The sequence below is a fragment of the Microcaecilia unicolor genome, chromosome 1 (genome assembly GCF_901765095.1).
Source record: "Microcaecilia unicolor chromosome 1, aMicUni1.1, whole genome shotgun sequence".
Classification (NCBI taxonomy): domain Eukaryota; kingdom Metazoa; phylum Chordata; class Amphibia; order Gymnophiona; family Siphonopidae; genus Microcaecilia; species Microcaecilia unicolor.
This window is the reverse complement of record NC_044031.1, coordinates 652,670,816-652,684,279: the sequence shown is the minus strand read 5'-3', so window position 1 is coordinate 652,684,279 and position 13,464 is coordinate 652,670,816. Positions and strand designations below refer to the sequence as shown.

The 13,464-nt window shown below is 44.0% G+C and overlaps 1 protein-coding gene across 6 annotated transcripts in view; it reads left to right on the top strand.

The window, feature by feature from the left end:
* The window catches only part of CTNND1 (catenin delta 1), a 213,653-nt gene that overhangs the window by 116,672 nt on the left and 83,517 nt on the right, over positions 1-13,464 (top strand). For all 6 annotated transcript variants that reach the window (XM_030186097.1, XM_030186103.1, XM_030186111.1 and 3 more), the window contains one exon: positions 7,428-7,499. In XM_030186097.1, the coding sequence (XP_030041957.1) occupies positions 7,428-7,499 (72 nt within the window). The remainder of the gene's footprint in view (positions 1-7,427; positions 7,500-13,464) is intronic.

Here is a 13,464-nt window from a genome sequence, read left to right as displayed (position 1 = left end):
ACATTCTGAAACACAAAGGACTATCACAACACCGTTCCCAGGCAACACTAGGCAACGTAAGACGGACCAATCAGAGGAAACTACGTGACAATAAGGGAGGAGCATTCCCCAGCAGAATGGCTCATTATCTGTGAAGCACGGAGAGCACAGAAACACCGCTGGAATGAGAGAAGAATATTCCTGCTGTGGGTATGTGCAAAAATAGACTTGGGGGGGGGGGGGGGGAGAAATTTTAAAATGCCTAATGTCAGTACTGAAGAGTGCCAGAGGGCCTATAGCACAGACTGTATTTGGGATCGCTTGACATGGAGTCAGAGGAGCCGGAAAACAACGTGCCCATCACCATCTGGGACGTGGGCGAACAGGACAAGCTGCGGCCCAGCTGGAAGGATTACCCGTGACCCAGCCAGCAGCAAACAGCGACCAAGGAAGGGGGGGGAGTACTCCTTCCCTGCCTAGGAATCGCTGGAGACTGGCTGCAAAACTAATGAAACAACCGCACACTGACGCACCACCTCCATCATTCGAAAGGCATCCACTCTTTCTTCAACAGAAATGCAAACTAATAATACAAAACAAACAAAGAATACATGGTTTCTCAGGCGGCTGCAGGTAACTCCCCACCCCCTTCCTCTTCCCCTTTTGCCGAAGCGGCCAAAGACATGCCCAACCATCCCCAGCCTCAGGCAAGCTGTCTCCCACCTCGGGGATTCCCCGAGCACCCGGAAAAAGACGGCGCTGATTCCTGCAGCGCATAAATGTTCCAGCATTCCCCTGCAGTCGGCCTGAAATGGACCGAACATACCGGATCACCCCCGACGGCCCGAGACCGTGCTCTTCTCCCTTCTGCAAACTTAAAACAACCATCCCCGTTCTCAGGCAAGCCGTCACCCACCTCCAGGATGCCTAGAACCCCAGCCCAATGGAAAAAGATGGCGCTGCTTCCAACAGCACATTTCTCTTCCAGCATTCCCCTACAGTAGCCCTGAAACGGCCAAAAAATACCGACAGGCAAAGAACGTGCTCCTCTACCTTCCGCCCATCTAAAACAACACTGCTGCCTCAGCACAACACAAAAAAAAAAAAACATGGAAAAAAAAAACACTCAACAAAGGCTGACCCCCCTACAATCACATTTACATTTCACCAACAGAAAGACCCCCCTCCACAAACCTCCTTGACAGACAAAACCACACACACACACACAATACAACAGAAACACACCCTCAAAGCCACACACCAATCCAACCCACTTGCTAGCACAGCACATCACATCCCCCAACCCCCAAGCAAAAAACAAAACAAAAAAAAGACACACATCAACAACCTGCACACACACCGCACCCTCAAACACTCACACACACACACACACACATACACAAAAAAAAAACCACATGCTAGCGCCCGTTTCATTGGTTTCGGAAACTGGCCTTTTTTACTAGTATTGCCATAATCAACCTGCGATATCAGAGTGCATGAATTAGTATATGGAATGCATCATCAAAAAGATGTCTCCTTGATTGTAGCTAGTGGAATGTAAAGAAACATCTCTTAACCACTGTGGAGACCTGTTCCTCAGATGAAAGCCAGTAATCGGTTACATTTCCCAAGTATGCATGTAAAATTATCAACTAGCTTTACCAGCCTTCCCAACAGGATTGGAGTTAGATCAAGCAGAATGTTCTGAAATCCAGGATGTCTTTGTCTTATTGAAATTTAACACAAGTCGATGCCATTCAAGCCATTGAGACGACAACTAGACATTTCTGCAGTATGGATAAGATCTGGACATATGGATGAAACCTTGGTTACTAGCAAGATATCATCTGCGTATACATAGGCACTTATCCCATGATCTTGGATAGCAGAGGATAAAGGACTCTAATGTTTTAGGGGATAGTTCTTAGACTGATGTCCTTGGACAGAAATGATTCAAACCACTTCAACACAATACAACTATTTCTTGTGGACTGCAATTGAGTCAAAAGGTGGCTATGATCAACTAGATCAAACACGTTGATCAAATCTAAAAATACTTCCAGAGCAATTTTGACCATCCATCTAGAATACTATACACCTAGCCAGTGCATTTTTTTTTCTAGAAAAAAAAAGGAACCAGTACTCAAATGCCAGGCCACCCTTCGGGCTGGGATGATCACTGAGGGACCCACCCCACATTAGCCAGGCCCCTTCCAACCAGTCACAATCTATGGCAAGGCAGAATTGGTCTGTAGAGCCTGAGCTCTTTCATTAAAACTTGGGGACCATGGGTCAGTTTTAGCTGACAATGGAAAAGGTGTCGGTACTCAGTACCCCCTCAAAAAAAAAAAAAAAAAGCCCTGCACCTAGCTAAGGAAAGCTGCTAGAATCATTTCCATAGTATACTCTGAAAACCTTAACTGCCTCAGATGTAATACAGAACTACCAAGGGGGCCCAAGTTTTGAGGGAGATTTTGGGACATGCCTCTAACCTGCCCACTCTTCCCCAGCTCCACCCCCTGACACACCTTTTCCTCCAATTCTTTACAGCACCGACAAGCCACCTTCCTCTACATCAGCAGCAGGAGACACCTTAATAAAATGTCATCTCTTGCTGCTACAGGAGCAGTCTCATGATAAGAGCTGTGAGATTTTGAAGTTTTTATTGCAAGTCTAGTCCTGTGGTAGCAGGAGATGACGTCTTAACGCATCTCCTGCTGCTGACAGAGGGGGAGCAGAGATGCCAAAGGTGGCTTATCCTAAAGCTGGAGATTGCCACTTCTATACTGGAGATTTCAGGCCAATAAATGAGGGTGTCTATTTCATGGGCTCCAGCCATGTCTTACCCCAGATCGGGCAGATATATATTCCAAAACTGACATATTCTAATCAATAAATAGAAAATAGAAATTAATTTTTTTTTTTACCTTTGTCACTTTATTTTTCTTTTCTTTTTTTTTATTGAAAATTTTGTTAGAACAAGCATCAATACATTAACAGCTGTAGAACAAGCTAAACAGTAGCATTGCTACCTCATCACTTCCCCCTCCCCCTCCACTTTATTTTTCTGATTGTGCTGTCCCAGTGTCTGGTTTCTGCTTTTCTCTCAACGTTTTCCATGGTGTCTTTGTCCATTTTGACATTCCTTTTCTCTCTGATCACCATCCATCTTCTCTCTGTTCCTAATCATCTTGTCCAGTATCTCCCCTCTGTCTCTAGCCCTCTCACCATATTTAGTATCTCCACTCTGTCCCTATTCTTGTTCTGTCCAGTATTGCTGTTCTGTGTCCCTGTCTTCATTGGCCAGCATTACTCCTCTGTCCCTTTTCCCTCCCCATGTTACACACATCTTTCTATTTTCTTTTCCTCTTTCTGCGGCCAATGTGTCCACCTCCCCCAACCCTGGGCGCAGTGTGTCTCCCTCTCCCCAAATCGTGGGACCAGTATGTCTTCTCTCTTCCCTCCCTCCAGACCCCTCTTCGGGTTCAATAGCTATCTCCTCCTTTCTTCCTTCCCCCACCTCCCTGGGAATCCAGCTGTTCTCATTTACTCATCTATTCCAACTCACTCTTCTGTTCCCACCTCCCCACCCTCTGCAGTCCTCTGCAGGCCACAACAACATTCTTCCCCCCTCCCCCCCCCCCCCCCCCCCCCCCCGGTCTGGCCATCTGTTACTCCCACTGACCTCTAAGCGTGAGTAAGTTCCTGTTTGGGGAGGACCAACCGCAGCGGTGAGCACAGCTCTATGGCCTCTCATTCGTTTTCTCTTCCTTTGCAGTCAGGGAGGTAGATAGGCATGCGAGTAGAAGGTGCTTTCAATATAGGGCTATCCAAAGCATGCTTTTAAATTTTAGAAAGACTATTCTGATGGTAAGGCTTTGATTAATCATCAAAAGGAGCAAGGATAACTTGTGGATAGGTAGCTTAATCCACTTTGATGGAATGGAGTCTAATGGGCAATAAGTGACATTCATAGACTATATCGGTTTAGAAAGAGTGGTCAGAGAGCTCAGCTGAAACTCTATGCAGATTCCTCTCATACTTAGAGAATTCCTGAAAAAGCTGTCTGGTTTGTGGCCCTTGAGGATCAGTGTTTAAGACCTCTGCTTTAGAACAAGAGTCTCCAAAGGGGTAAACTTAGAAGCAATGTCAGGATTAAATATTTTTCATGGAAACGATAAATACATGAACATTCCAGTGGAGGTTATGGAGACACATAGTAACAGATTTCAAAAATAACCTGTGGTGAACTTAGATTCAAAGAACAGAAAGCAAAGACTGCTGCTTGGGTATATGAAATTGGACAGCCTAGATAGCCTTAATGGTCTCTTGTCTGTCTTCATGTTCTATGAATGTTTTTATAACCAGGCTTCAATCTGCTCACCTATATCCAGGACACACAGTCTTACCAGGTATTATGGCGAGAGGTGTGGAGGGTATGAATGGCTTATGCTGAGTGTTTACTGCTGTTCCCATACTACTAAGACATGATGTGTGTGTGCATGGTGATCTGTCCCTGCTCCAGGAATGCAGAGGATCAAGGTCTTTTTCTTTAGGATAAGATTGTTCTCCTCTTTGACTGTGTGGGCTGCAAAAGGTGACTTATGAGCATACTAAAATGAATCTTGTTTCTCAAGGTTGTGGTTATGGATATGTGTTTTTACAATCCAGGAAGGGAGAAGAGCCTTTCTTCTAATGTCCTCAGTGGCCACTTAGTTTCACTTTTTTTTTTGTTTGTTTTTTTTAAATAAGCTCACTGGAGTTGCAGGGGTGGGCTTCCTCCACCCACTTTGCTTCCTTTGAGGTGTAGATGCACATCTGCTGCTGTGTCACTAGGATGTAGCTATAGCACCACTAGTAGTCAAAACCTACTTTGTGACTTGTTGGTTTATATCAGTGTGTCCTATAAAATACCAAAACTGGAGAGGTTTTTTTTTGTGTGTGTGTGAATTTTTTTCTTTCCGGAGTTCCCTCCAGCCTCCTTTTGGGCTCCTAGCTCAGTTGGGAATTCATCTCTGAGCTACAGCATATTTGACTTTGTCTGTTTTAATTGGTGGCAGCCCACAGACCAGGGCCTGTGAACATGTGGAACACAGCATCTGTGCATCATTGGTTGAATTACATAGGTACATTACTTGTCTCACACTGAGCAGAACTACAGTTGGAGCAGTCAGCAGCTGCCCTGAAATACTTTGATGTTCATATATCATGTGTGACCTAGATGGGAGCACAGGTTTTTGGTTTTTTTGTTTGTTTTTTTTAAACAACCTTTATTAGAATTTTTTAATCAACCATAACACCTCATAGTTAAACATCCCATTCCCCCCCCCCCCCCAAGAGCAAAGTTTTTAGAAACCTAGATTCTCCGTTGGGATTCCAAATGTATTAGTTCATAGAATTAAGCAGTTAAGTAGATCTTACTCCAGTGTCACCTGTTTAAATGTCAGAGTGCAGTACTTTTTTTCTGAAAACGCTTCCCGTGCTTCTGTGGATCCCTGTGAGTTGGTAATTTCTTCCTGGCGGCCAGCATCCTGTGACTTATTCTCTTAAGTGACGTCATAGCTATTTAGGATGTTTCCTTGTGGTTTGGAATAAAAAAAATATATATCCATGAATTATCTGGAAATTATAGGTTTTACTGACACTAGGCTGTGCATGGTATAAAGTGCACACAGTGTTAGAGAGTGCGAGCAGTGTGTGTGCTGGTGTTATTTAACTACCCTCTTCTATTTTCCCTGGATGAATCCATCAGCTGCTGCTTTTATGCAACACCGTTTGCTTAAGAGGCAGAATACTGAAGTCACAAGACTTTTTTTTTTTTCCCTTCCCCTTAGTAAACAAATGTCATACCTTCATAAAATAATCCAGCCTTCTTTCAATTTCAGCCAAAAATGCCAGTATTTGGCTAACACCAAAACTTGATGCTGTGTCCTGTTGCTCCTTTGCTCCCTCCTTTGAACAGCAGCAGACCCCTGGGCCTACCTTACAATTGCCAGTAGTGTAGTTGGGACAGGAGCGATACCCAGTTGCTCCTGTTGCCCATGCTGGCTCTTCTGTCAAAATGGCTGCAATGACCTTAGTAGCAGTCTCAGCAGCCATTTTGAAAACAGAGCCAGCATGGGCAGGAGTGACTGGATTGCTGCTCTCCTGACCACTGGTAAACTAGTGGTTGGGGGAGGGGGTCCAGGAGGGAGTCTACTCCTGTGTGTAGGAGGGAGCAGATTCAGTTTCACCTGAAACATAAGTGATTTCAGTTGCCCTCTAGAGGGAGGTAATTTATAACAAGGCACCTATAAAAATTGTCAAATGTCCCTATTTTATTTGGTGTTGATGTGCCTTCATAAAATGGGGCCTACAATAATATCCAGTAGTGTACAAATGCGCATACATAAACCTAACCTTCTCCAAGGCAGGTGTAAATGTGTGTGTGTATTTTTAAAGTATGTGTGCATATTTCAAACTGCCCCTGCTGAACCCAAACACCTCCAGGAACACCTATATGTGATATGAGTATATCTGCTTTTGTCATCATGTATACTGGGACCCGTATATGCTTCCATGCAGGTTTGTAAATGACGTTTGTGTAAACATGCTTTACACACAGATTCTGAAGGCTCCTTCTGGTCTCTGTCCCCCAAATGGCCATGTCTGTCCTGTTTATAGTTTTTATACTGCCCTCCTCCAAGAATGTGGGAATAAAGGTTGAGAATGTGTGGAGAATGGACTGCTGTGGCGCCGGCGCATATTTTAAATGCGACAGATCATGTGAAAAATAGATGCTGTCGGAAGTCCATTTGGGGCAGTTGCCGCTCCCCTGGTGAGATACTGATCCAGGAATGAAATTGAGCACAATTGAGAGAGCATCACCATAAAGGTTCCCATCTACATAAGAAGATAAGAGTAGCCATGCTGGGTCAGACCAATGGTCCATCTAGCCTAGTATCCTGTTTTCCAAACAGTGGCCGAAGCCAGGTCACAAGTACCTGGCGGAAACACAAATCGTGGCAACACTCTATACTAAAAATGCCAGGGCAAGCAGTTGCTTCCCATGTTTGCCTCAATAGCAGACTATGGACTTTTCCTCCAGGAATTTGTCCAGACCTTCTCTTTTAAACCCAGATATGCTAACCGCTGTTACCACCTCTGGAAAAGGTGACCTAAAGTCATCAGAAACAAATTGTTTTTAATAAATTCTATTAGAGCAAACAATTTGTAATATAACTGTCCAAACTCCATCCTTTTATGTGATTCAAACATGCAACTTTTTTCAAATTGCTTATGAACCCATGACATGAAAAATCGGCCGATCTCAACAGTTTGGATCTGAGACTTTAGTCACCTTTTCCCACAGATGGCTGCAAGTCTTACACAGAAGACATATTTAGATTTAAATCACATCTTTTCATTGCTGGTATCCTTAATGAAACCTCTGAGCTTTTCTTTTTCAGAACGGTCGCTTGGTCGGAGATGCAGAGTTAGAAAGACAGAAATACCAAGAGCTGAAACTAAACGGACCCCAGGTGAGAGGAGGGGATCTTGTTCTCACATGCTATGCTGTAGGGCCTAGATCAGTGAGCTACTCAACCATCACAATATACTACAGAACTGGTACTCAAGGTGTAAAATGGTCAAACCTATTTGAGAGAGAGAGAGGAGGCTGATTAAACTTTAATATGATGCTTCCACTGCTGTGAGGCAGGAAGTCCGACAGTGCTGAAGAAAGTATGTGTGTGGTTTAATTTTCCCTGACTGAATCTCTGCAGTGAACTTTGTACACCTCTTGTGCACGCTGCAGGCCTCATGCAGAGCAGCTTGCAAGATTAAACAGCAGTGAAAGTCTGCTTCCTCCTCTTCTGCCCTGATTTAATGTTGTCTTTGCCACTGAAATACGAGAAACATGACTTGTCAAGGAGAATTACAAAATCTTAACTGTGCTAAATGAAACGGGGATAAAGATCGCGTATCTATATCCCATATATACGTGTGGGAGCCCCCAGCTGCTGTTGGTTGAGAAACACAGGAAAGTGAGAGACTTCACTACTGCAAAAACCCCAGAACCTCACATGTATAGATCATGTCCAGACTCGGAAAGTATTATAGAACATACTCATCTGGGGAAAAGACAGTGTAACGTCATAAGAACTCCTTTCTTACACCGATATTTAAAGAACAAGTTTATAATTAAAACCTCTAGAACAGGGTAACCATGGTCCTCGAGGGCCACAACCTGGTTGGGTTTTCAAGATTCATTGAATATGCATGAGATTGATTTCCTTGTATGCAACTAGATCTCATGCATATTCATTGTAGAAATCTTGAAAACCATCTAGGTTATGACCCTCGAGGACCATGGTTGCCCTGCCCTACATAAGAATAGCCATATTGGGGGTGGGGAGGGGGAGGGGAATATTTTGGATTGTCAGTGATTGATTGTTTGATATACAAAATCAATAAATATTTACAAATTAAAAAAAAAAGAATAGCCATATTGGGTCAGACCAATGGTCCTAACCCAGTATCCTGCTTCCAGCAGTGGTTACAAGTACTCAGCAGAAACCCAATTAATAGCACCATTCTATGCTACCAGTCCTAGGGTAAGAAGTGGCTTCTCCCATGTCCATCTCAATAAGACTAGGGATTTTTCCTCCAGGAACTTGTCCAACCCCCCCCCCCCTTTTTTAAGCAATGAATTCCAGAGCTTAACTATTCTTTGAGTGAAAAAATATTTCCTCCTATTTGTTTTAAAAGTATTTCCATGCAATTTCATTGTGTCCCCTGGTCTTTGTAATTTTTGAATAAATTAAAAATCAATTTATCTCCACCTGATCCACACCACTTGGGATTTTGTAGACCGCGGTCATATCCCCCCTCAGCTGTCTCTTTTCCAAGCTAAAGAGCCCAAAACTCTTCAACCTTTTCACATATGGGAGCAGTTCCATCCTCTCTCTTATTTTGGTCTCTCTTCTTTGAACCTTTTCTAATTCTGCTATATCTCTTTTCTTTTTTTTTTTTGAGACACGGCGCCCAGAATTGAACACAATACTCAAGGTGAGGTTGTACCATGGAGCAACAGAGGCATTGTAATATTTTTGCTTTTATTTTGAATCCCTCTCCTAATAATTCCTAGCATCCTGTTTGCTATTTTGGCCACTGCCACATACTAGGCTAAATATTTCAGTGTATTGTCTACAATGACAACCTAGGTCTTTTTCCTGAGTACTGACTCCTAAATTGGACCCTAGCATCAGGCAACTATGATTCGCTTTATTCTTCCCAATGTGCATCACTTTGCAGCAGGGCTGTGGAGTTGGAGTCGGAGTCGGCAGCAATTTTGGGTACATTGAGTCGGAGTTGGAGTCGGCAGAAATGTACCGACTCCTCATACATTTGAATAAAGTACTTCTCTGCTGTGAATAAAGCTTAGTACCTAGTTGTTTCACTAGTGTGAAGTCCAGCTGAACTATTTTGCTGGAGAGCTTCCCTCTGCTCAGTCTCCCTTTGCATTTACTGACCTGCTGTAGAGCACCTCCTCTCTGACCCCACAGTGAACTTAAGCTCCAAGAGAAGATCATTCAGCACACACAGATAAGGCAGCAGAGAGGCTCCACCCAACTTCCTCTCTCTCTGCAAGAAGAGCTTTATATTTTAGTGGAAGTGGCACACCATTCACAATGGCAAAAAGAATGTCAGGAAACATGACAAAGTCTGCTGTTTATGAACACTTTACAATATCAACAGATGGGAAACATTATGTGTGTCAATGTATTATAGAAGACTAGTAAAAAAGGCCCGTTTCTGGCTGAAATGAAACGGGCGCTAGCAAGGTTTTGCGCGGAGTGTGTATGTTTGAGAGAGTGTCTGTGAGAGTGACTGTGTGAGAGTGAGAATGTGCAAGTGTGTGTGTGTGACAGAGAGTGAGTGTGTCTGTGAGAGTGCGTGTGTGTATGTGAGAATGAGTGTGTGCGAGTGCGTATGTGAGACAGTTGAGTGTCCTTCCCTGTCCCCCCTGTCAGGTGTCAGGACTGGGGGGGACTATGGACAGTCATGAAGGCAGCCCCTACCAAAATAATGAAAGCAAGACCATTTGTATAATAATCACTGCATTCCAGAGAACAAAATGGAGCAAGTTCCCACATGCTATCTTTTGCTTTCTGTATTCAGTAGCTGACAGGCTTGCTAGACTTACCTAAGTGGCTACAGCTGCAATACACTGAAAAGAAAGCAAGGAAACCTATGAGACGTAGATACGGCCGTCCCCTTGGCCTCTGACTCTCCTCCCTTCTTCTATTTGACTTCCCTCTGATAGGTCCGTTATTCGGTGTGACGCTCCTCCCTTTTCCTGTTTCAGTTCCCTTTGATAGGTCAGTTGGCCTCTGACGCTCCTCCCTTCTATTTGACTTCCCTCTGATAGGTCCGTCATTCGGTGTGATGCTCCTCCCTTTTCCTGTTTCAGTTCCCTTTGATAGGTCAGAGCGGTGCAGCTGTGACACTCCTCCCTTCTCTGATAGGTCAGGGCGGGGCAGAGATGTAGTGTGCTTAAAAATGGTTACAGAGCTTTGAACATACGAACTGTTGAAGCCTCAGAGTGTGCTTTAGAACGTTGAGGGTGCTTTTTATGTGCAGATGGGGCGTGGCCGAGACTGAGGGTGAGTAGTCCGAATAGCCTAGCCTTCCAGGAGGACAGGAGTTCAGGACAGATGGAGTGAGCTTCAGAACGTCTGAGGGGGGATTTTATTTATATAGATGATGATGGTGAAAAAGCATGTGATGCAAAAATTAGCAGTTTCAGTGGTTATGAAAAAAATGCACCTATAAGAGCATCAAATTTAAAAAGACACTTGCAGCGTTTCCATCCTAAAGTGTTAGAAGCTGTGAATGAGAAAGATAGCAATGAAAACATTCCATCTACTTCATGGTCAATAAAAGATCAGAAATCTTCTGGAGGCCAGACACAACTATCAAGATTTTTCACAGCTGACAAAGTTACTATAACAATGACACCAGAAAAATTCAAAAACCACATCATTGAAATGGCAGTGAAGAATAGTATACCACTATCTTTTTATTCACAACTAGCCTTTTTAGGCTTAAATGGAGAAATGGCTAAAAAGCTTGGAGTTTCTCTGGAACGAGAAAGTATAAGGAAACTTATACTTGAAGAGGCCAAATGTAAGAAGGAAGAACTAAGAAAAAGTCTGAAGGGATGTTTTGTCTTTATTAAAATGGATGCATGCACACGTCACAGAGTCAATTATTTTGCAATTAATGCTAGATTTGCTGATGAAAACAAAAAAACAATAACCCGGACATTAGGAGTAAAGGACACTCAGGCACATCATACCAGTGAGTATCTGCAGAAGTTAGTGGCAGGTGTTTTAAAAGATTTTGAAATTAAAAAGGAACACATTCCATGTATTGTAACTGATAATGCTTCAAATATGTTAAGCACAATTGAAAAAATGAAGGAAGTTGATGAAGAAAGCAGCATACAAATATCAGAAGATGACAGTTCTGCAATTCAAGAAAGCTGTGAAAGTTTGGATGATATTGCTGAAGAAGCATCTAAGCTTATTACCATTCAACATATGCATTGTGCTGTTCATACTCTGCAACTAGCAATAAGAGATGGATTGAAGGATCGTCATGTGGCTACACTAATTAGCAAGTTGAGGCAAGTAGCTGTTGCAGCCAGGATCCCTAAAACAGATGCTATTCTGAAGAGACGTGCTGGAAAAGGAGCCATTTTGGATCAAGCAACGCGCTGGGGAAGCACTTACTTGATGATAAAGCGTTTGCTTGAACTAAAAGACTTTCTTGAAGAGCTGGACAATGTAAATGTTTCATTAAAAGAAAACCAGTGGGGAGGAAGTGACGTCAGCCGACGGCATGGTAGCCTGAATTCACAGCTCCCTTCCCCAAAGCTGTAAAATTGGAAACAACACGATCCAAACGGCGATAAAAATTGCAAAACTGTAAGAAAATACTTCCTGGCATACAGACGCTATGAGTAAAGCGGCCTCGACCCGGAAAAAGGAGATGGAAAAAGCGGAGAAAAGCGTGGCGAGTAAGGCCTCCAGACACCGCGAGTCCCCGGAGCGCGGGTCTCCTTCGGATTCAGATTCAGCGTTATCTATGGCTGAGACGCGAGCCCCCCCTTCCAAGAAAGGACTGTCCGTTGAGCTCCGTAAGTTAACTGCTACGATACAGTCGGAGATTAAGCAGTCAAAAGTAGAAATTTTAGAGCGCATGGATACGCTCAGCGCGGACCTCAGAGAATTGGGCGGTAGAGTGGAGGAGGCAGAGTTAAAACTAGATGAGCACGCTGAACTGCTTGATAAGCACACTAATATGTTACAGACTATGGAACAAAAACATGAGCTCCTGCAATATAAACTAGATGATATCGAAAACAGGGGACGAAGAAATAATCTCCGTTTCCGAGGAGTCCCAGAGGGTGGAGACACAGAGAACGTGGCAGAAATAGTGCATACATTGTGCTCTACTTTGTTGGGCCCTGAGGCAGATGAAATGAGATGCGAGCTGGACAGAGCGCACAGAGCTCTTGGAGCACGAAAAGAGCAGCAGACAAGGGACATCATTGTGAGATTTCACAAATATGAGATTAAGGAGAGAATTTTAGCCTCAGCTAGGAAGACAAAGAGCCTGGAGTATGGTGGAGCCCCGGTTCAGGTCTATCAGGACCTCTCGTTATTCACGCTCCAGATGAGGAGGCTGATGAGACCGGCGCTGGAAGTTTTGAGCAAACAACAGATACAATATAGATGGGGCTTCCCCTTCTCATTAAATTTCTCTCTGAAAGGCACCAAATATCGGGTGCAAACTCTTCAAGAGGCATGGGACGCCTTGCACGCAGCTGAGATGGTGTCCACAAAGACTGCACCTGGAGTGATGGCGCCAGCTACCAAGACGAGGCTTCAGCGATGGCAGAGAACCCCGGGACCCGCAAGGCATAATAACCAGAAGCGTTGAAGCAAGTTGGATCGGGACACTGGGGACATGCTTCCAGGAGATTACCTTGATGGGTAGGCATTGCCGCAAATGCCAGTTGACTCTGAACATTGATGGTAGGGTTGACAACAACCTTAAAATGTATGATTTTGAAGAATGTTGAAATGGTAAATTGAAGGGAGGGCATAGTAATGAAAGATGTAAGGGTGAGGATTAAGTGGGATCGTGAATGAGCTGATATTGATGGGGAGGGATAGATGTGGGTTTGGGAACTATGTGGTGGGTGAATAACTTCCCAAAGACCCACTTGGAGGACATTGGTCTTCCAATTGGTGTGAATGGAGGGGGTGGGAGGGAGGGGGGGGGGGGGGGGGGGGAGGGGGGGATAGTGAGATATGGGAAAATAAGGGAGAGAGAGGGGCACTGCTGGGTATGCAGGGAGTATATTTTGCATTATGGCACTGTATAGAGATATCATGCAGGGGTGCGATAGAACAGCTTTATTACAAACTACGG